This window comes from Ranitomeya variabilis, chromosome 5 (assembly GCF_051348905.1).
Source record: "Ranitomeya variabilis isolate aRanVar5 chromosome 5, aRanVar5.hap1, whole genome shotgun sequence".
Taxonomy (NCBI): Eukaryota; Metazoa; Chordata; class Amphibia; order Anura; family Dendrobatidae; genus Ranitomeya; species Ranitomeya variabilis.
Window position 1 is genome coordinate 648,382,572 of NC_135236.1, and position 23,547 is coordinate 648,406,118.

The 23,547-nt window shown below is 45.8% G+C and overlaps 1 protein-coding gene across 2 annotated transcripts in view; it reads left to right on the forward strand.

The window, feature by feature from the left end:
• The window catches only part of GPX3 (glutathione peroxidase 3), a 43,853-nt gene that overhangs the window by 13,220 nt on the left and 7,086 nt on the right, over positions 1–23,547 (forward strand). The window contains exons 1-2 of one of the 2 annotated variants that reach the window (XM_077266351.1): positions 10,388–10,551; positions 17,755–17,908. In XM_077266351.1, the coding sequence (XP_077122466.1) occupies positions 10,468–10,551; positions 17,755–17,908 (238 nt within the window). In that variant the 5' untranslated portion in view covers positions 10,388–10,467. Of the gene's footprint in view, positions 1–10,387; positions 10,552–17,754; positions 17,909–23,547 lie in introns of those variants that run through there. The other variant, XM_077266352.1, reaches the window with a different exon arrangement.

Below are 23,547 nucleotides of genomic sequence, written 5' to 3' on the forward strand. Positions count from 1 at the left end.
TCGGGTCAATGCACCTTCCCACCTAATTGTTATCTCCTCCTCCTTGATTGACAGCTCTGGGCAGCGATAGATGGAAATCAAGTAGGTGGGAAAGTTCTCTGGAGAATGGCTCATCGAGTTTCGGCTTGGTTTGGTCATTTTGTACTGACAGATTCCTTTCTTTATAACATGTCCAACGCTTTTCCTACTTTTGAAAAAAATCTCAGGAAATTCAAGAAAAAAACATGAGAAAAATTAATATGTAACCGACTAAAGCAGCACAAATAGCCCTGTGACACTCTGGTTACGTAAGACCTCAGCTCCATGTCGCTCTGTCCCTAGTAGTAGAGTTATGCAATGTGACAATCCGCACATACTGGGAAGCCATTAATATGTAAGTGAGTTCATTACTAGAAAGACTGTCAGCGATCTTCACTACAAGTTACAGTTCAACTTAAAGAATTACAGGACAAGGTACAGATGTAGCAGAGCTCATTTCATTGGCACAACTGACAGCACCATGGCTTTACATGGGACTGCAGATTCACCAACTCCCTTATCTTTGTTCAGAGTTATCATTACTGCTCCAGGAAATTATATGACAAACTTACATCTTATAGAAATGTCTACAAATTTTGAACCATTTCAGATAAAATATCTAGAAGACATCGGACCCCTCTTAAAGAGAACTTGTCACTTGCCATAAAAAAATATTTTTTTAATGCCAATGTTCTCCTGAACCCGGTGTTGTTTTTCTTTTGTTCCTGACCCTCTCCTGTACTGAGATATGGCCTCCTCTTCCATGTATGTAAATCTTTATATCTAAGGCCGGCGTCACACTGGCGAGTTTTACGGACGTATGAGCGCAGAAAATACATCCGTAAAATACGCATAACACACGGCCCAATGATTCTCTATGTCCCAGCTCCTATCAGCCGTATTTTACAGATCCGTATTATACGGTCTTCTACGGCCGTACAAAATCACAGCATGCTGCGTTTGTCACCGTATTGCGCAAAAAAATCGCCAATGAAAGTCTATGGGGGCGAGAAAAATACGAATTACAGACGGACCAGCAGTGTGACTTGCGAGAAATACGCAGCAGTGTTCTATAGAAAAGCCGGTAATTCAATTGCCGGCTTTTCATTTCTCCTTCGCAAACTCGACAGGATATGAGACATGGTTTACATACAGTAAACCATCTCATATCCCTTTTTTTTTTGCATATTCCACACTACTAATGTTAGTAGTGTGTATGTGCAAAATTTGGGCGCTGTAGCTTGTAAAATAAAGGGTTAAATGGCGGAAAAAATTGGCGTGGGCTCCCGCGCAAGTTTCTCCGCCAGAGTGGTAAAGCCAGTGACTGAGGGCAGATATTAATAGCCTAGAGAGGGTCCATGGTTATTGGCCCCCCCTGGCTACAAACATCTGCCCCCAGCCACCCATGAAGGGTTAATGTCACCTTGCTATTTTAAGGTGACATTAAGCCAGATTAATAATGGAGAGGCGTCAATTATGACACCTATCCATTATTAATCCAATAGTACGAAATGGTTAATAAAACACACACACATTTTTAAAAAGTATTTTAATGAAATAAAGACACAGGTTGTTGTAATATTTTATTATACTGGTAATCCAGCTGAAGACCCTCGCTTTGTAACAAAGGAAAAAAAAAAAAAACAACATCTCATACCTTCCGACGCTCAGGTCAGTCCCACGAAGTAAATCCATCTGAAGGGGTTAAATCATTTTACAGCCAGGAGCTGTGCTAAAGCAGTGCTCGCGGCTGTAAAACCCCGGGGACTGAATGGAAAGCAGGGTGACCTGGAGTTACCTTGAGTTGCGGTGAGGCGCCCTTTAGTTTTCCTCAAGTCCCTCTCTCAGTCTGTCCACTAAGTGAAACACTACCCGCATGGTAGGCAGCTTGAGCCTGTTCCAGATGTCACTCCCTCGTCTTGACTCCGCGCTCTCGTATGCTGCTGTGCCTTTGGGTGTTAGCTGGGGCCAGGAGACCTGCAATCTCCTGTCCTCCGGATTTGATTGCGGGTCGTGAAATTCCCACACAAATACGGACTCCGGTGTCCAGTCTTCTGCGCTTAGTCCTGGGGTGAGCTCAGTCGCAGCTCCTATCCTCCAGATTCTCCTCACTTCTTGCCTCTTCCTGCTTCACTGACTGCTCTCAGACACTGAACTCACTGATTATAACCCCGCCTCCAGGCCAGAATTTATAGGGAAGTTCCCCTAAAACAGGTGTTAGAGCTCCCTCTTCTGGTCTGGAGTCAGGAAGGTGTTGTATGCTGAAATTACCTGGAAAGGGGGCACCTCTTGCTTCCAGGCATGGCATCACCCCACCCCCCGTGGAAGGCAATGCCACTGTGGCAACCGGACTCCTGGGGTGCCACATTTACATACCCCAGCATTTTTTCAGAGAATATGAATGATACCACGAAAACTTTTTTCCACACATGGTCAGTGTTTTCGTGGGCATGGAGAGGGTGAACATTCATTTCACTTTAATAGTGAGCAATGTTAGCCGCAGCAGCCGTAGCTACCACTATCAGGGCCGGCAGACCAGGACCTCCGTTCCCCCAGGGGCCCCCAGCCCACGCGGCCACTATGAAGCCGTAAGTCAGGGGGACCTGGTGCCAGCGCCGCCCCCCAGTGCATACTGCATTCAACTGTATCCGCATCATAGATGCCGATACACTTAAAAACAATAATCGAGGAGAGAGCGTCAGATGATGCTCCCTCTCCCACCATTCCCCTCTGCCGCTGACGTCACTTCATCGAGCACCCGCTGTGTGTCTGGCAGATGGCAGTGAGTGCAGCTGCTGAAACCAGAGCAGAGCCAGAATCAGAGTGGGAGCGAGGAGTAGAGGTGAGTATAGTTTGTTATATATATATCATTGAGTCCTGACTGCATTATACCCTACGAGGGGGTGCATTGTACCCTATGAGGGGCAGCATTATACCCTATGAGGGGGGCTGCATTATACCCTATGAGGGGGCTGCATTATACCCTATGAGGGGGGTGCATCATACCCTATTAGGGGCAGCACTGTACCCTATGAGGGGGCAGCATTATACCCTATGAGGGGGCAGCATTATACCCTATGTGGGGCAGTATTATACCCTATGAGGGGGGCTGCATTATACCCTATTAGGTGGGCTGCATTATATCCCATGAGGGGGGCTGCATTATATTCTATGAGGGGGCTGCATTATGCCCTATGAGGGGGGAGAATTATAACCTTAGAGGGGCAGCATTATACCCTATGAGGGAGACAGCATTATACACTATGAGGGGCAGCATTGTACCCTATGAGGGGGGCTGCATTATACCCTATGAGAGAGCCTGCATTATACCCTATAAGGGGGGCTGCATTATACCCTCTGAGGTGGCTGCATTATAACCTATGAGGGGGTGCATTGTACCCTATGAGGGGCAGAATTATACCCTATGAGGGGGGCTGCATTATACCTTATGAGGGGAGCTGCATTATACCCTATGAGGGGAGCTGCTTGATACCCTATGAGGGGGCAGCATTATACCTTATGAGGGGGGCTACATTATACCCTATAAGGGGGCTGCATTCTACCCTATGAGGGGAGCTGCTTGATGCCCTATGAGGGGGCGGCATTATATCTTATGAGGGGGGTTGCATTATATCCTATGAGGGAGGCTACATTATACCCTATAAGGGGGCTGCATTATACCCTATGGGGGTGGCTGCATTATACCCTATGAGGGAAGCTGCATTATACCCTAATGGGGAGGCAGCATTATACCCTATGAGGGGGTCTGCATTATACCCTATGAGATGGGCTGCACTATACCCTATGAGGTGGGCTGCATTCTACCCTATGAGGGGGTGCCGCATTATACCCTATGAGGAGGTTACATTATATTCTATGGGGAGATGCATTATACCCTATGAGGGGGTTGCATTATATTCTGTTGGGGGGCTGCATTATGCTATATCAGGCTGGCTGCATTATACCCTATGAGTGGGCTACATTATATTCTATGGGGGGCTACATTATATTCTATGGGGGCTACATTATATTCTATGGGGGTTGCATTATATTCTATGAGGGGGCTACATTATATACTGTGATGGGGCTGCATTATATTCTATGAAGGGGTTACATTATATTCTATGGAGGGGGCTACATAATATTCTATGGAGGGGGCTACATAACATTCTATAGAGGGGGCTGTTGTGAATTTGCTTTTTGCTCCCTCTAGTGGTTACTAGTTTTTTGACTCTGGTTTTTCTGTCATTCCTTTTATCCGCACCTGGGTCGTTAGTTAGGGGTGTTGCTATATAAGCTCCCTGGACCTTCAGTTCAATGCCTGGCATCGTAGTTATCAGAGCTAGTCTGCTGTGCTCTTGTCTACTGATCCTGGTTCCAGTTATATCAGCTAAGTCTGCCTTTTGCTTTTTGCTATTTGTTTTGGTTTTGTATTTTTGTCCAGCTTGTTCCAAATCTATATCCTGACCTTTGCTGGAAGCTCTAGGGAGCTGGTGTTCTCCCCCCGGACCGTTAGACGGTTCGGGGGTTCTTGAATTTCCAGTGTGGATTTTGATAGGGTTTTTGTTGACCATATAAGTTACCTTTCTTTATTCTGCTATCAGTAAGCGGGCCTCTCTGTGCTAAACCTGGTTCATTTCTGTGTTTGTCATTTCCTCTTACCTCACCGTCATTATTTGTGGGGGGCTTCTATCCAGCTTTGGGGTCCCCTTCTCTGGAGGCAAGAAAGGTCTTTGTTTTCCTCTACTAGGGGTAGCTAGATTCTCCGGCTGGCGCGTGTCATCTAGAATCAACGTAGGAATGATCCCCGGCTACTTCTAGTGTTGGCGTTAGGAGTAGATATATGGTCAACCCAGTTACCACTGCCCTATGAGCTGGATTTTTGTATTCTACAGACTTCCACGTTCCTCTGAGACCCTCGCCATTGGGGTCACAACAGTTTGCCAGGCCAATATTAAATGTTTAATGCATTGCAGAAGAGGGATTATAAGAAAGAAGATTCTGAGTTTTTTTTTTCTTCTTCCCCTTTACCTCAGAGTGGCTATGCTTGCTGCAGACATGAATGTCCAGACCTTGATTACAAGTGTGGACCAGCTGGCTACTCGTGTGCAGGGCATACAAGACTATGTTATCAGAAATCCTAGGTCAGAACCTAAAATACCGATTCCTGAACTGTTTTCCGGAGACAGGTTTAAGTTTAGGAATTTCGTGAATAATTGTAAATTGTTTTTGTCCCTGAGACCCTGTTCATCTGGAGATTCTGCTCAGCAAGTAAAAATTGTTATTTCGTTCTTACGGGGCGACCCTCAGGATTGGGCTTTTTCGCTGGCGCCAGGAGATCCGGCATTGGCTGATCTTGATGCGTTTTTTCTGGCGCTCGGTTTACTTTATGAGGAACCCAATCTTGAGATTCAGGCAGAAAAGGCCTTGCTGGCTATGTCTCAGGGGCAGGACGAGGCTGAAGTGTATTGCCAAAAATTTCGGAAATGGTCCGTGCTGACACATTGGAACGAGTGTGCACTGGCCGCTAATTTTAGAAATGGCCTTTCTGAAGCCATTAAGAATGTTATGGTGGGTTTTCCCATTCCCACAGGTCTGAATGATACTATGGCACTGGCTATTCAAATTGACCGGCGGTTGCGGGAGCGCAAAACCGCAAATTCCCTCATGGTGTTGTCTGAACAGACACCTGATTTAATGCAATGTGATAGAATCCTGACTAGAAATGAGCGGAAAATTCATAGACGCCGGAATGGCTTGTGCTACTACTGTGGTGATTCTACACATGTTATCTCAGCATGCTCTAAACGTATAGCTAAGGTTGTTAGTCCTGTCACCGTTGGTAATTTGCAACCTAAATTTATTCTGTCTGTAACTTTGATTTGCTCACTGTCATCTTATCCTGTCATGGCGTTTGTAGATTCAGGTGCTGCCCTGAGTCTCATGGATCTCTCATTTGCTAAGCTCTGTGGGTTTACTATTGAACCATTAGAAAATCCTATACCTCTTAGGGGTATTGATGCTACACCATTGGCAGCAAATAAACCGCAGTATTGGACACAGGTTACCATGTGCATGACTCCTGAACACCGCGAGGTGATACGTTTCCTGGTTTTACATAAAATGCATGATTTGGTTGTTTTAGGGCTGCCATGGTTACAGACCCATAATCCAGTCCTGGACTGGAAGGCTATGTCAGTCTCAAGTTGGGGCTGTTGTGGTATTCATGAGGATTCCCTGCCTGTGTCTATTGCTTCTTCTACGCCTTCGGAAGTTCCGGAGTATTTGTCTGATTATCAGGATGTCTTCAGTGAGTCTGAGTCCAGTGCACTTCCTCCTCATAGGGACTGTGACTGTGCTATAGATTTGATCCCAGGCAGTAAATTTCCTAAGGGAAGACTGTTTAATCTGTCGGTACCTGAACATACCGCTATGCGTTCATATATCAAGGAGTCTCTGGAGAAAGGACATATTCGTCCGTCTTCTTCCCCTCTTGGTGCGGGATTCTTTTTTGTGGCTAAAAAGGACGGATCTTTGAGACCTTGTATTGATTATCGGCTTTTAAATAAGATCACTGTCAAATTTCAGTATCCTTTACCGCTGTTGTCTGACTTGTTTGCCCGGATTAAGGGTGCCAAGTGGTTCACCAAGATAGACCTTCGTGGTGCGTACAACCTTGTGCGCATTAAGCAAGGTGATGAATGGAAAACCGCATTCAATACGCCCGAAGGTCATTTTGAGTACTTGGTGATGCCTTTTGGGCTCTCCAATGCGCCTTCAGTTTTTCAGTCCTTTATGCATGACATTTTCCGGAAGTATCTGGATAAATTTTTGATTGTTTATCTGGATGATATTTTGGTTTTTTCTGATAATTGGGATTCGCATGTGGAGCAGGTCAGGTTGGTCTTTAAAATTTTGCGTGAAAATTCTTTGTTTGTCAAGGGCTCAAAGTGTCTCTTTGGTGTACAGAAGGTTCCCTTTTTGGGGTTCATTTTTTCCCCTTCTGCTGTGGAGATGGACCCAGTCAAGGTCCGAGCTATTCTTGATTGGACTCAGCCCTCGTCAGTTAAGAGTCTTCAGAAGTTCTTGGGCTTCGCTAACTTCTACCGTCGTTTTATCGCTAATTTTTCTAGCATTGTGAAACCTTTGACGGATATGACCAAGAAGGGCTCCGATGTAGCTAACTGGGCTCCTGCTGCCGTGGAGGCTTTCCAGGAGTTGAAACGCCGGTTTACTTCGGCGCCTGTTTTGTGCCAGCCTGACGTCTCACTTCCCTTTCAGGTTGAGGTGGATGCTTCGGAGATTGGGGCAGGGGCCGTTTTGTCGCAGAGAGGCCCTGGTTGCTCTGTTATGAAACCTTGTGCCTTTTTCTCTAGGAAGTTTTCGCCTGCCGAGCGAAATTATGATGTGGGCAATCGGGAGTTGTTGGCCATGAAATGGGCATTTGAGGAGTGGCGTCATTGGCTCGAGGGTGCTAAGCATCGTGTGGTGGTCTTGACTGATCACAAAAATCTGATGTATCTCGAGTCTGCTAAACGCCTTAATCCGAGACAAGCCCGCTGGTCATTGTTTTTCTCCCGCTTTGATTTTGTTGTCTCGTATTTACCAGGCTCAAAGAATGTGAAGGCCGATGCTCTTTCTAGGAGCTTTGTGCCTGATGCTCCTGGAGTCGCTGATCCTGTTGGTATTCTTAAAGATGGAGTTATCTTGTCAGCTATTTCTCCGGATCTGCGACGTGTGTTGCAGAGATTTCAGGCTGATAGGCCTGAGTCTTGTCCACCTGACAGACTGTTTGTCCCGGATAAGTGGACCAGCAGAGTCATTTCCGAGGTTCATTCCTCGGTGTTGGCAGGTCACCCGGGAATTTTTGGCACCAGAGATCTGGTGGCCAGGTCCTTTTGGTGGCCTTCCTTGTCAAGGGATGTGCGGTCATTTGTGCAGTCCTGTGGGACTTGTGCTCGAGCTAAGCCTTGCTGTTCTCGTGCCAGCGGTTTGCTCTTGCCCTTGCCTGTCCCGAAGAGACCTTGGACACATATCTCCATGGATTTCATTTCTGATCTTCCGCTATCTCAGGGCATGTCCGTTATCTGGGTGATATGTGATCGCTTCTCCAAGATGGTCCATTTGGTTCCTTTGCCTAAGCTGCCTTCCTCTTCCGATCTGGTTCCTGTGTTTTTCCAGAACGTGGTTCGTTTGCACGGCATCCCTGAGAATATTGTGTCAGACAGAGGATCCCAGTTCGTTTCCAGGTTCTGGCGATCCTTTTGTAGTAGGATGGGCATTGATTTGTCGTTTTCGTCTGCTTTCCATCCTCAGACTAATGGACAGACGGAGCGAACCAATCAGACTTTGGAGGCTTATTTGAGGTGTTTTGTCTCTGCTGATCAGGACGATTGGGTGACATTCTTGCCGTTGGCTGAGTTTGCCCTTAATAATCGGGCTAGTTCCGCCACCTTGGTTTCGCCTTTTTTCTGCAACTCTGGTTTCCATCCTCGCTTTTCTTCGGGTCATGTGGAGCCTTCTGACTGTCCTGGGGTGGATTCTGTGGTGGATAGGTTGCAGCAGATCTGGAATCATGTGGTGGACAACTTGAAGTTGTCACAGGAGAAGGCTCAGCGCTTTGCCAACCGCCGCCGCGGTGTGGGTCCCCGACTACGCGTTGGGGATTTGGTATGGCTTTCTTCCCGCTTTGTTCCTATGAAGGTCTCCTCTCCCAAATTTAAACCTCGTTTTATTGGGCCTTACAAGATATTGGAAATCCTTAATCCTGTATCTTTTCGTCTGGATCTTCCTGTGTCGTTTGCTATTCACAATGTATTTCATAGGTCCTTGTTGCGGCGGTACATTGTGCCTGTAGTTCCTTCTGCTGAGCCTCCTGCTCCGGTGTTGGTTGAGGGCGAGTTGGAGTACGTGGTGGAGAAGATCTTGGATTCTCGCCTCTCCAGGCGGAGGCTTCAGTACCTGGTCAAGTGGAAGGGCTATGGTCAGGAGGATAATTCCTGGGTGGTCGCCTCTGATGTTCATGCGGCCGATTTAGTTCGTGCCTTTCATGCCGCTCATCCTGATCGCCCTGGTGGTCGTGGTGAGGGTTCGGTGACCCCTCACTAAGGGGGGGGTACTGTTGTGAATTTGCTTTTTGCTCCCTCTAGTGGTTACTAGTTTTTTGACTCTGGTTTTTCTGTCATTCCTTTTATCCGCACCTGGGTCGTTAGTTAGGGGTGTTGCTATATAAGCTCCTTGGACCTTCAGTTCAATGCCTGGCATCGTAGTTATCAGAGCTAGTCTGCTGTGCTCTTGTCTACTGATCCTGGTTCCAGTTATATCAGCTAAGTCTGCCTTTTGCTTTTTGCTATTTGTTTTGGTTTTGTATTTTTGTCCAGCTTGTTCCAAATCTATATCCTGACCTTTGCTGGAAGCTCTAGGGAGCTGGTGTTCTCCCCCCGGACCGTTAGACGGTTCGGGGGTTCTTGAATTTCCAGTGTGGATTTTGATAGGGTTTTTGTTGACCATATAAGTTACCTTTCTTTATTCTGCTATCAGTAAGCGGGCCTCTCTGTGCTAAACCTGGTTCATTTCTGTGTTTGTCATTTCCTCTTACCTCACCGTCATTATTTGTGGGGGGCTTCTATCCAGCTTTGGGGTCCCCTTCTCTGGAGGCAAGAAAGGTCTTTGTTTTCCTCTACTAGGGGTAGCTAGATTCTCCGGCTGGCGCGTGTCATCTAGAATCAACGTAGGAATGATCCCCGGCTACTTCTAGTGTTGGCGTTAGGAGTAGATATATGGTCAACCCAGTTACCACTGCCCTATGAGCTGGATTTTTGTATTCTACAGACTTCCACGTTCCTCTGAGACCCTCGCCATTGGGGTCATAACAGGGGGCTGCATTTTACTATATGAGGGAGCTACATTATATTCTATGAGGGGGCTACTTTATATTCTAAGAGGGGGCTACCCCAGCTCCTGCTACATAATTAAGACATGTACTACCTTATATTATACCCTGATATTAGCGCGTTTTACCGCACAATTGGTGGTCTTGTATTTATTTCTATGTAGCTACATAGTGGACCCCAAGAATGATTTTCTCTGGTGGGCCCAAGGTGCTGTATGTGTGTTTGTATATATAGGTGTGTGTATATATGTGTATCTGTATATTTGTTTGCGTGTATGTGCGTGCATGTGTATATATGTGTGTGTGTGTGTGCATGGTGGTATTTGTGCACATCTGTAAATATCATTCATGTAGATGTAGAGGTTTCTGCCTGTGACATCGCAGTCAATCGCAGGGTTAACAGGTTCTCTTCCCTTCTTCCTGCCCTCCTATTGGCTGCCACTAGCTCAGCCTTGAGTGTTATACTGTGTGATCCCTGGAATGTGTCATTAGTCCTGAGCACAGAGAAGAGCTCACTGCCAGCTGTGACCACAGACAGACACCTCTGCTCCCCCAAGATGGGGGCTACATTTGGATGGTCGTGGCTTCTGCCCTGTATCCTGGCTGCTCTCGTCCAGGCACAAAAGGACAATGATCAGTCGGTAAGGATTTCACCTTCTCTTTGTTATTATTGAGTGGCTATTCTATGTAGTGACGTAGCAGAGCTGGGTTTGTTGCTTAGTTTCATTCATTTTATTGCTTTCACACATCCGACATTCACGCTCCAAGTACTGCTTGCGATTTCTGGATCCACCGACGTCGTCTTCTGACCCAAACTCAACCACCTCATACCTTGTGAATGTTGTCCTGGTATGTGGTTTTCCATACATAATCGTACATCACAAGTATCGGGTGCATGGCACATTCAGCTCTGCTATACCTGAAAAGTGGTGCTGTCTGAAGAAGGCATACATGCATGATGACTTTAGGTTTTCATGCTAATTTTATCAATAGAGATTTAAAGGGCTTTTCTAGTCAAAAACCATCCCTTTAAGAATGGTGCATGCGACAATACTCCGCCAAAATCCCCACACTTACACGCCTTGAGGTTACTAACGGTCGTCTGAGGAATGTTCTGCCACACTGAATGTACTAGGGCAAATCATCAAAATCCGCTGCTGGCAGCTGCCTTTACCATTTCCGACCAATGCCGTCCCACATGTGCTTGATGGGAGACAAGTCTGGATAGACTGCAGCCTCGGTAGCACTCTTAGGCCACACACGCTGCTCCCAGTAGCACGAGCAACGTGTGACCTGGTGTTGTCGGGTTAAGAATTGGCTGCTGGTGGTCATTGGACTATTACATGACTGGCCATGTAATATATGGATGGACGAGGTCTGCGGCAGCCAAAGGGGGTTCCAAGTGGGACTATATGATATCTGCACGGCCAGATGGAACATAAGAAAAGGTGCTGTCGAAACGTGACAGAGGTGGTTTATTCCGATCGGTCTCATATAGACAGTCTACATGGAGATGGCACACGTGGGACCACCGGAGAATTCCACAGATCTATCGATCCTTCTATTCGGATGACCCCCTCCGTCCGCCATGTAATAAGCATGACAGAAGTTGTGTTTTGTGGAAACTGATGACAGTGCCACTCTGAGGAAACGACAGAGACTGGATGATGTCACTGTCACTTCTAGATGAGTAAAGTATCATTGCTGAAATGCGGGTGACATCGCAGTGTACACATGATGACATCACGGTGCACACATGATGACATCACTCAATTAAAGGCTCCTGGGCCTCGTCTTGGGTTTGAAACATGCAAAACGCGTTCAATAAAGACATTAAAGGGGGATCTGTCACCAGATTTCACAATGCAGACTGGACACATTACTAAAAGATTAAACCTGATGAGGCTGGTGTACTTATTATAAAAAAAAACAACACACAATTTAGAATAGGTGTATATTAAGATTTATCCCACTGATATTAAAACAAGAGGTTGAGCTCAACGCATAAAAATGCTCAGTTTAATATTAGGATTATGCAGCTATTCTGACAAGGGATTTTCAAAGTAAGTACATAGGCCTCATCAGGACTAAAATCCTGAAACTAAGGTATATAGGTTGTATTGTTAAGTCTGGTGACGGGTAGGCTTTAGATCTTTAACAAACCCTTGATGTAGGAGTTAAAGGCTGGAGTAAGGAACGTGAACAGGAGCTGGATCTTATGCCCCAGGAACATCAACATCTTTTGTTAAAGGGATTGTCAGGGACTTTAACACCGATGGTCTATCCTCATAGTTATAGTTATTGTCTCGGCAGCACATGTGCTGCCGAGGATTATGATTTTTTTTTTTGAACTGACGAATGAGCATTTTGCTCGTTCATTGGGTGATTGGCCGCCTGTTTACTTGCTCCTGATGGTTGACCCCAGATCTTTGGCATGTGCTTGACATTGTGTATCAACACTGAGACTAGAAAAACATGGCCCCTCTGTAACTGGTTAAATCTGGATAAACAGGACGCCCCGACCCGCTGACCACAGGCCACCTGTCTCGGCACCGCGGTCTCTGGAGCTTTCTGTAGGATCAGCAGGTCGCTCTCTGTAGCACTTGTCTCCTCTGCTCAGGGCCGGGGGCGGCTGCTTCTTTTCACAAATCCCTCAATACAATTTTTCCAGTTAATTGCTTTTTTCCGCGTGTTGGAATAATCATTATTATTATCGCTTTCTGAATAGCGCGCTGCCTCAATTCTTCACGCCGTCGCTTCTTAGAATTTACTGTTGCCAGTCAGCATCGATTTTCCAGGCTGTTTTAAAGGGCCCAGCCTTTGTTTCGGTCCCACATATGCCATGATGTTCCTGCACCCAGGGCCGATTTTAGATAAAGTGGAGCCCCTAATGCTAACATACTGCACCGCCACACATAAACATATAAGAAGCATTTATCTGCACTGATTTCAGACCATTAAATGAGCGCGACAATGTTCAAGTCAATCGGTGCTTGTTTACTGGCCTCTTTACACCGGCTGGTGAGCAATCACTAAAAGATGAATCTGTCCCCATACAGTATCATGTTATCAGCAGCACATACCCTGCACGTCACATTCCCTCCTCCTCGTCAGTTATTACATACTTCTGCTGTTTGATGGACCTTTGGTTATATGACCAAGATGTCACCAAAGGTCCTTTTACTTCTAAACTCAAAAACTACACTGATAATAGTGCAGGACTGACCTTACTTTCTGCTTTGTACTGGCTGGGGTCTCATTGGTGAATGGGGGCCCTGGGCAATTGCCCCCTTTGCCTATCCTCCACTCTCTTAACTCCGGCCGTGCCTGCACCAAGGATGGGAGAAATGGTCACCGGTTTATTTGTTTTGCCTACATATCAGTTTTTGCTGTGGTTCTCCTATTTGGCTAATACATTTTTGTAGATTGTTGCACTACAATTCCTTCTCAGGCCAGTGCCGTAACTACCACAAAGGCCACACAACTGCTATAAGGTCACTGTGGTAGGATGAGGATCAGCACTGAAACTTATATTTAAAGATGAATTTATTATTTTATCGGCTATCCTCTTACCAGGTCAGGGTTGTCCCTTGTTAGTGGATGGATAAAATCTGTACAGGATTTTCCTCTTCATAGGAACTGTTAAAGGCTATCTGTCAACAGGTTTTTGCTATTTAACCTGAGAACAACATAATGTAGGAGCCGGGAGCCTGATTCCAGTGATGTGTCACCTGTTCTATACAATCAGTGTTTTATCAGCAGGAGATTACCACTACAGGACTAGGTCTCACATGCAGACCAGTCAGGCTAATCCATGTAACTCCACCCACAACACTGATTGGCAGCTTGCTGACAGTATACACAGGAAGCTGCCAATCAGTGACGTGGGCGAGGTTATACACAGCTCAGCAGAAAAAAACAGGGATTTTATCCAAACTACACCAAGCAATCCAGTAAGTGATACATCACTGGAATCAGGGTCTCTGCCCTTTCATAATGATGCTCTCAGATTACATAGTAATACCTGCTGTCAGATTCCCTTTAATAGTGGGGCATCAGCCCAGCGTGATGGGAAGGTCCAACTCTATATTGGGGGGACCCACAGTGATCCTAGACCCCCTTGTTTTATTTATGCCAATTACTGTAGGAAACATGAGAAGAGATCTGTGTATACACTATATACAATGTACAGGAACACACTGTAGTAATATATTCTCACATTTACACCTCCCCCATCTCGGCTTCCGGCAGTGACATTCATCAACAGACACTTGTCAGTAATTCCTGATAAGACACATTCATGATAAATCCTTGGAGCATATCCTAATTATAACGACACGCGTGGACTTCATTGTGTCGGGATTAGATCTGCCCGAAACTCACATTTCATCTAATGGAAAGCTACTGTGTGCATGTGATTAGACTCTTCCAGTAGACATTAATATGCAACCCTAGCTTCATATGAATAGTAAAAGTCCAGCATCACAGTACCTGAGAGCAGCATGATGTAGGGGCAGAGACCCTGATTCCAGTGATGAGTCACTTACTGGGCTTCTTACTGAAGTTTTGATAAAAATCACTCTTTTATCAACAGCAAATTATCACTAGTGGACTATTGGGCTGCTTCAATCACACCTCCTTTGGACAATCCTTAGGGTATGTGTCCACGGTCAGGTTTGCTTCAGGCTTTGGTCAGGATTTTATGCAGGTAAAATCCTGACCAAAAATGCACCTGAAGTCACTGGCAGGTCACCTGCGGTGTTCCTGCGTGTTTTGCTCATTGTAGCAACATGCTGCGTTCTGAAAAAACGCACCGCATGTGCGTTTTCGCGGGAAAAATGCATGCGTTTTTCCTGCACAGTGGAGACGGGATTTCATTAAATCCCCTCCACTATGCTGTAACATCTGGACGCTGTGTTTTAGACACTGCGGCTCAGCGCTGCGTCAAAAACGCAGCGTTTTCTGAACGTGGACACATACCCTTAGATCTCTGAAGGAAGTGTGAGAACTGAAGCCCATTAGTGGCCAATGATTAGCTGCAGGGAGACCTAGCACCGACATCCCTGGAATGGCACTGGTGGGAGGTGAGTATCTGAGTATAATATTTAAGATGGGGTTGTATGAATAATTAACCCCTATAAGTGTCCTTCTTTGTTGCCGCTATGCTCTAGTTTATTGTGTGACCTTCCATGTGCTGTTTTTAGATGGATTCCCCTGTTACCTTCTGACCTTCTGTGGACTCCTACCCAATTTCCTTTTTTCTTTAGTGTTAATCTATTAGTCTGCTTTTTTTTCTTCCAAAATTTTAGTGTCAGATCTGTCTCAGACTTTGTCTTGAGTGCATTAATTAGTGCATTGTATCACGTAAGCAATATGGCTGGAACATTGCTGTCTTTTATAACCTCACCCACTGATCTCAGTTGTGCATTTACTTTTAACAAGTATTTTATGTGCTCCTGCATAGTTGTCTCCTACCCAATTTCCTTTCTTCTTTGGTGTTCATTTATAAGGCTATGTGCACACGTTGCGGATTAGCCTTAGGAATTTCTGGTGCGGATTCTGCATCTCTTGGCAGACAACGCAGCTGCAGATTTGTCGCGTTTTTTGTGCGGATCCGCAGCGTTTTTGGTGCGGTTTTGCTGCGGATTTCTATAATGGAATGGGTACAAAAACGCTGCAGATCCGCAAAAAAGAAGTGACATGCTACTTCTTTTAATCAGCAGCGTTTCCGCATGGAATTTTCCGCACCATCTGCACAGCGTTTTTTTTTCTCATTGATTTACATTGTACTGTAAATCAACTGCGGATCTGCAGCGTTTCTGCACCGCAAAAAACGCTGCGGATCCGCAGGAAATCCGCAACGTGTGCACATACCCTTAGCCTGTTTTTTTCCAAAAAAAAACGCCAGTGTGACGCCGGCCTTATGCTTGATTATCCATGATGGGTTACCTAAAAGCCCAAAGCTTTGTAATGTAGCTTGTATTTCAGTTCTTTACCACTTTCAATACCTCTGTTTGCTGTCAATAAGTAGTGACATTCACTTATAGATCCGAAGGCTGAACGTTGTGGATTTAGTGTCATAGCCGAGAACCACTTGGCAAAACTGTAAGAAATTTGCCAGGGGTACTTTTTATAGTGCACGTAATTTTTATCTGGTCTACCTGTACTTGGCACAGAACCGCTGCAATTTAAGGCTGCCGTCACACTAGCAGTATTTGGTCAGTATTTTACATCAGTATTTGTAAGCCAAAACTTACAGAGTATATTACGGATGCCTAATATACGGCAGATAGGAGCTGGGCCATAGAGAATCATTGGGCCGTGTGTAATGCGTATTTTACGGACGTAGTTTATGCGCTCATACGTCCATAACACTCGCTAGTGTGAGGCCGGCCTAAGAGTTTTGCATTGCCAGAACACAAGCACAAGGCCATGTTCACACGCTCAGTATTTGGTCAGTATTTTGCCTCAGAATTTGGAATTAAAACCAGGAGTGTGTGAAAAATACAGAAGTGGTGATGTGTTTCTATTAGGCCACGTGCACATGTTGAGTATTTGGGGCGTTTTTTACCTCAGTATTTGTAAGCCAAAACCAGGAGAGGAACAATCAGAGGAAAAGTATCATAGAAACACGTCACCACTTCTGTATTTATCACCCACTCCTGATATACTGAGGTAAAAAACTCACCAAATACCGTACTCAATGTGTGCACATGGCCTCTTCTCTGATTGTTCCACTCCTGTTTTTGGCTTACAAATACTGATATAAAATACTGACCAAATACTGAATGTGTGAACGGGGCCTTAGACTGTGTTTCCCATGATTAATTTTTTCATGAGTTTTTGGCGCTGCTTAAACAACGCAGCATCTTCCAGTTCCAGCAAAGTGGATGGCATTTGTGGAAATCTCCTGCCCACTTTGCTTTTTTTCTTTCTTTTACGCAGTGTAAACTGACCTATACACTTGAATGAGATGTAGAAAATCCTCAGGTAAAAATAATCAAATAATTTTATCAATAAAGTTTTAGCAAAGCCAAATAACAGTAAGCGTCCTAAAACAAAAGCATTAAAACACGACATGGCAAAAAGAGACAAAAACATAATAAAAAATGCAACGGAAAAAAACAAGTGACTAAAAGGAACTAATTGGTGCAGAAATTCCACATCAACAAAAACACATTATATAGCCATAGTGGGAATATAGACTTAGGGTATGATCACACACAGTTTTATTTATGTGGCTTTTTGGAGCGGATTCTAGTCCGAAATTCACATAGGAAAAATCCTTCAAAAACTCCTAGAAGTTTCTCACTGATTTCAATGTGAATATTCGCCTCTAAATTCACATGGTCTTGTTTTTAGTGTTTCTGCTTTAAAAAAAAAAAACTCTCTAAATGTGACTTGTTGAATCGATTTATGCAGAAAAACTGTGTACGGTATATAAAACATTTTAAAAATATATTTTTTAGAGGTTTTCTTATATTGTTTTTTTCATCCAGAGAAATCCAACATACCCCATTGGTTACATGAGAAGACATATGTCAATTTTGTAGGCGTTTATGCTTAATGAAAAATTAATGAACATATTGGTAAAAAAAAAAAAAAGATAGCACCATATATAAATAACGTGCATGCCCCCCCCCCCCCCGCCAAAAAAAACCCACACATTTTTCATGTAAATTTTTCAGCCACAAAAATTTACATCAAATAATTGTATGTAAGCGCACCCTTATAGATCAACCTTATCTCTAGGATGAAACATATTCCCTGCACTGACACATTGCAGCAAACTATCAGGATACAGTTTTGAGATTGTTAATGCCTTTGATCTCTTTTTGTCTTAGGTTAACTGCTACGATTCTGTCACTGGAACGGTCTACGACTACGCGGCCCTCACTCTAGAAGGGAGTCAGCTCATCCCCTTTAAACAGTACAAGGGGAAGACGCTCCTGTTCGTGAACGTGGCCACGTACTGAGGGCTCACCATGCAGTACCTGGGTATGTTGTGAGAAAAGCCGAATGTTAGACTTGTTTATGTGGGATATTCTTAATAATCGTTACGTAATGCTTTATCTGGTTTTCTGATCTGTGGCTGATATTGATCATTAGCCATCTTGATGTTAGTATCTTAAAGCGAATCTGTCAGCAGGCTTTTGCTAATTAATCTGAGAGCAGCATAATGTCAGGGAAGAGAGCCTGATTCCAAGGATATATCACTTGCTGTAGTTTCATTATAATCAGTGTTTTATCAGCAGGAGATTATCACTGCACGACTAGGTCTCACATGCTGCCCAGTCAGGCTAATCTGTATAACCCCTCCCCCACCACTGATTGGCCGCTTACTGACAGTGTACACTGGAAGCTGCCAATAAGTGTTTGTGGGCGGGGTTATACACAGCTCAGTATTCATAGCGCTGCTACATCTACAGCAGAGAAAACAGGGATTTTATCAAAACTGCACCAAGCAGCCTAGTAAGTGACACATCGCTGGAATCAGGATCTCTGCCTCTACATCATGCTGCTTTCAGATTCCATAGCAAAAAAAAACTGCTGACAGATTCCCTTTAAGAATATAGAAGATGAAACTGGCCCGGGTTCTTTAGGGTATGTTCACCCTGATTTTTTTGTGCATTTTGAAACCAATCTGCTTCAAAATTTAGAACAAAATCCACATCAAGGAGTATTTGAAGCAGATCTGTTAGAAATAGGAACTGTCCAATGTAGACATTCCCTTTAAACGATTTTCCATCACGATCCTTTTTTCTCACTGTGATCGGTTGTGTTGTCCGTGCAATTAGCGTTCAGTGTGAAGAATAAAAGTGTCTAACAAGCTAATATTGGGCAGTGTTGTGTCAGTAGGTTCTCTGTAGCTGATGTGCGGGTGCAGTGCAGTCCTTTGTGTGTTGGAGTTAATATCAGTAACAATCCTTTTCTGGAACACTGAGTTTGCAGAGGTGGCCGCTGATTCAGGACCTTCATTATTCGCCATTGAGAACTGCTCTCCTTTTGGTGGACCTTGCACATTTTTCATGAGTTACACAGACAGCCTACTGAATTAAAGAGGACATGTTATTTGTTCAAAAAATATAGGAAAATACCTTATAAAAATCGCGGAGCTCTCCTGATTTTGTCAATTTTTTCCATTTCACGCTGTGTCCCTCCATTGCAGAGATATTCACATTTTATTCTTCTGGAGCGCAATATGTGAAATCTCTGTTTTGCATCCAACCAGGTTTTTCTTCTGTGTTCAGAAGCCCTGCTATATCTAGCACAGGAGATCGAATAATCGAAGCCTCAAGTCCCCTAAGGGTATGTGTCCACGTTCAGGATGGCCGGCGGTATGGACGGAGCTGCAAACCCGCTCCGCCCTAAGCCCCGCCCCCTTCTGTGACGCGATGATGCCGGATGTGTTCATTGCACACATCCGGCATCATCGCACCCCACACATAGGGCCCTGTGATATACCTTGTGGCGTCGCCGCAAGGTACACGGACATGCTGCGATCTAAAAAGACGCGCCACATGTCCGGAATCGCAGGGCCGCCGGGTGCGTGTTACCACGCATAGTGGAGATGGGATTTGTTAAAATCCCCTCCACTATGCTGTAACATCTGGACGCTGCGGGTTTGACGCTGCAGCTCTGCGCAACGTCAAACACGCAGCGTTTCCTGCACGTGGAAACATGCCCTTAGGGTATGTTTCCACGGTCAGGATTGCATCAGGATTTGCTCAGGATTTGACGCAGGTAAAATCTGCACCAAATCTGCACCTGAGGTCACTGGCAGGTCACCTGCGTTTTTTATGCTTTTTTCATGCGTTTTTTCATGCGGATTTGTGTGTGTTTTTGTAAGCTAAATAAAGATATACCAAAAAAAAGAATTGTGATGTCATTTCTTGTCCATCCTCTTCATTTACACACTCCATTGAAGAATAATGTTTACACACAGAGACAGATAGATGATAGATAGATAATAGATTAATAATAGATAGATCTATCTTATCTATCATATCTATCGTATCTACACTGTGTTCCAAATTATTATGCACAAAGAGTTTAGGAGTGATAAGGTTAGAATTTTTTTGTTTGTCATTTAAACTCATTGATGGAGATGTGTGTCAGGGCTCTTTATATCACTGAAAGCAATTGCAGATACCTGTGCACATTAGTTTGGCAGGTGTGTCCAAATAAAGGCAAGACTACTTAAGAAGGCTGTTCCACATTATTAAGCAGCCTACATTTTTTGCCAAAATGGGAAAGAAAAAGGATGTGTCGGCTGCTGAGAAACAACAAATTGTGGAGTATTTAGGTCAAGGCATGACTACAATCAACATTGCCAAGACACTTCATCGTGATCATTGCACAATCAAGAAGTATGTAGCTGATTCCCAGCACACACGTGTGCGTGCTGATAAGGAAAAATTGAGGACTCTTTCCAACAGGCAATTGCGTAAGGTTAAAAGAGCAGCTGCAAAAATGCCTTGTCATAGCAGCAGACAAGTTTTTGAAGCTCCTGGTGCCTCCAACGTCCTCAGAACAACAAGATGCAAGGTCCTTCAGAGGTGCGTAAGCCATCCTGTTGACCACCTCTATCCACTGCACACAAGCAGAAATGGCTCCAGTGGGCCAAACGATACATGAAGCCTGACTTCCAAACTGTTTTGTTCACCGATGAGTGCCGTGCAACGCTCGATGGTCCAGATGGATGGAGTGGAGGATGGACACCCCATGAAAACACGGCTAAGGCGCCAACAAGGAGGAGGTGGAGTAATGTTTTGGGCTGGAATCATGGGGAGAGAGATTGTCGGCCCCTTTATGATCCCTGAAGGGGTAAAGATGAACTCCATAATCTATGTGGAGTTTCTAAAAACACTTCCTGCCATGGTTCAAGAGGAAGAACCGTGCTTTCCGCAGCAAGATCATTTTCATGCATAATGCACCGTCTCCTGCTGCAAAAAACACATCTGCATCTCTGGCTGCTATGGGCATAAAAGAGGACAAACTTATGGTGTGGCCACCATCTTCCCCTGACCTCAACCCCATTGAGAACCTCTGGAGCATCATCAAAAGGAGTGTCTATGATGGCGGGAGGCAGTTCACATCTAAGCAACAGCTCTGGGAGGGTATTCTGTCCACATGCAAAACAACTGAAGCAGAAACCATCCAAAAACTGACAAATTCAATGGACGAGAGAGTTCAGAAGCTTCTTTCCAACAAGGGGTCCTACGTGCAAATGTAACATCATCTAGAATAAAGTTTTCACTTGAAAACTGTTTGATTTCATTTTGTAATAAGCTGATAATGCTTATAACTTCACAATCGACCATTTTTTTGTTCAAAATAAAAAAGAAGGTTGAAAACTCTGCTGTGCGTAATAATTTGGAACATGCATTTTGAGTGTTTATTTTTTTTTTAAAGATACTGTTTTCATAGGCAGTTTTTACCAAAACATTACAATTATACTAGAATAGTAGATGACTGGAAAGTAACAATGACTGCAATTCAGATAGGTAATTTAGAGAAAATATGAGGAAATATTACTTGCATAATAATTTGGAACACAGTGTATCTCTCTATTATCTATCGTATCTATTATCTATCTATAAATATTCATCTATCGAAAGCTAGATAGATATATATCGATAGATAGATAATAGATACGATAGATAATAGAGACATAGATAGATGATAGATAATAGATAGATGATGGATAATAGATAGATAAATAGATAGATACGATAGATAATACCAAGCCCATTGTTTAGTAATAAATATAATAAAATGGTAATAAAGAGTTAGGCCGGGATCACACATGCGAGAAACTCGGACGAGTCTCGCCTCAATACCCGGCACTGCCGACGGCACTCAGGAGCGGAGCGTGCTGTTGCATATATTTCTGTGCAGCCGCATGCTCCGCTCCTGAGTGCCGGCGGCAATGCCGGGTATAAAGATGTGAGGCTCGTCCGAGTTTCTCGCATGTGTGATCCCGGCCTTAAAGGGAACCTGTCACCCCCAAAATCGAAGGTGAGCTAAGCCCACCAGCCAGGGCCGCCATCAGGGCATTACAGCCGTGACTGGCGTATGGGGCCCGGTGGGCAGAGGGGCCCGCATCGGGCCCCATCTCATCTGCCCATCGGGCCCCTACCGGCAGCCGCAGGCTGAACCGGGCCCTTAGCTGCGGCCGGCGCTGCAGCGCTATTGAAGTGCGGGCCCGAGCCCGCACGTCAATAGTTAACAGCCGCCAGCCAATCTGAGGCTGGCAGCTGACGTCAGCCGCAGCGTGCATGTCGCCGGCGTCTGACTTCATTGTCAGTCGCCGGCGAGTGCACGCTGCAGCTGCGTGCAGAGAGCAGGAGCGCGGGACGGGAGGTAAGTAGAACATTTTTTTTTTTTTAATTGAGAGCGGCGATCCGGGGGGGGGGGGGGGGGACCCAGGGCAGAGCGCTGGACACAGGAGGGGGCAGAGCGCTGGACACAGGAGGGGGCAGAGCGCTGGACACAGGAGGGGGCAGAACGCTGGACACGGGGGGCAGAGCGCTGGACACAGGGGGGGCAGAGCGCTGGACACAGGAGGGGGCAGAGCGCTGGACACAGGAGGGGGCAGAACGCTGGACACAGGAGGGGGCAGAGCGCTGGACACAGGAGGGGGCAGAACGCTGGAAACAGGAGGGGGCAGAACGCTGGACACAGGGGGGGCAGAGCGCTGGCCACAGGAGGGGGCAGAACGCTGGACACAGGGGGGGCAGAGCGCTGGCCACAGGAGGGGGCAGAACGCTGGACACAGGAGGGGGCAGAGCGCTGCACACAGGGGGGCAGAGCGCTGGACACGGGCAGAGCGCTGGACACGGGCAGAGCACTGGACACGGGCAGAACGCTGGACACGGGCAGAACGCTGGACATTGGGGCAGAAAGATGCACACAGGGGCAGAAAGATGCACACAGGGGCAGAAAGCTGCACACGGGCAGAAAGCTGGGCACAGGGGGGGCAGAAAGCTGGACACAGGGGGGCAGAAAGCAGGGCACAGGGGGCAGAAAGCTGGGCACAGGGGGGCAGAAAGCTGGGCACAGGGGGGCAGAAAGCTGGGCACAGGGGGGCAGAAAGCTGGGCACAGGGGGGCAGAAAGCTGGACACGGGCAGAAAGCTGGACACAGGGGCAGAAAGCTGGACACAGGGGCAGAAAGCTGGACACTGGGGCAGAAAGCTGGACACAGGGGCAGAAAGCTGGACACAGGGGGGGCAGAAAGGAGAAACAGGGCATGATTGGAGACACGGGGCAGGATGACAGACACTGGGGCATGACTGGAGACACTGGGGCATGACTGGAGACACTGGGGCATGACTGGAGACACTGGGGCAGGAATGGAAACAGATGGGGCAGAATTGAGAAATGGGGGCCTGATTGGAGACGGGGCAGAATGGTGATACGGGCATGATTGGAGACACTGGAGGCAGGATTGGAGACAGATGGTGCAGGATCATGGGGCAGGATGAATACGATGGAGACAGATGGGGCAGGATGGGGAGATCATATGGGGCAGGATGGATACTCATTAGGGCAGGATGGGAGAACATATGGATGACCCCAGTAATGAGACACACGGGGGCTAGGATGGCGAATATTATTACCATAGGGGCTAAT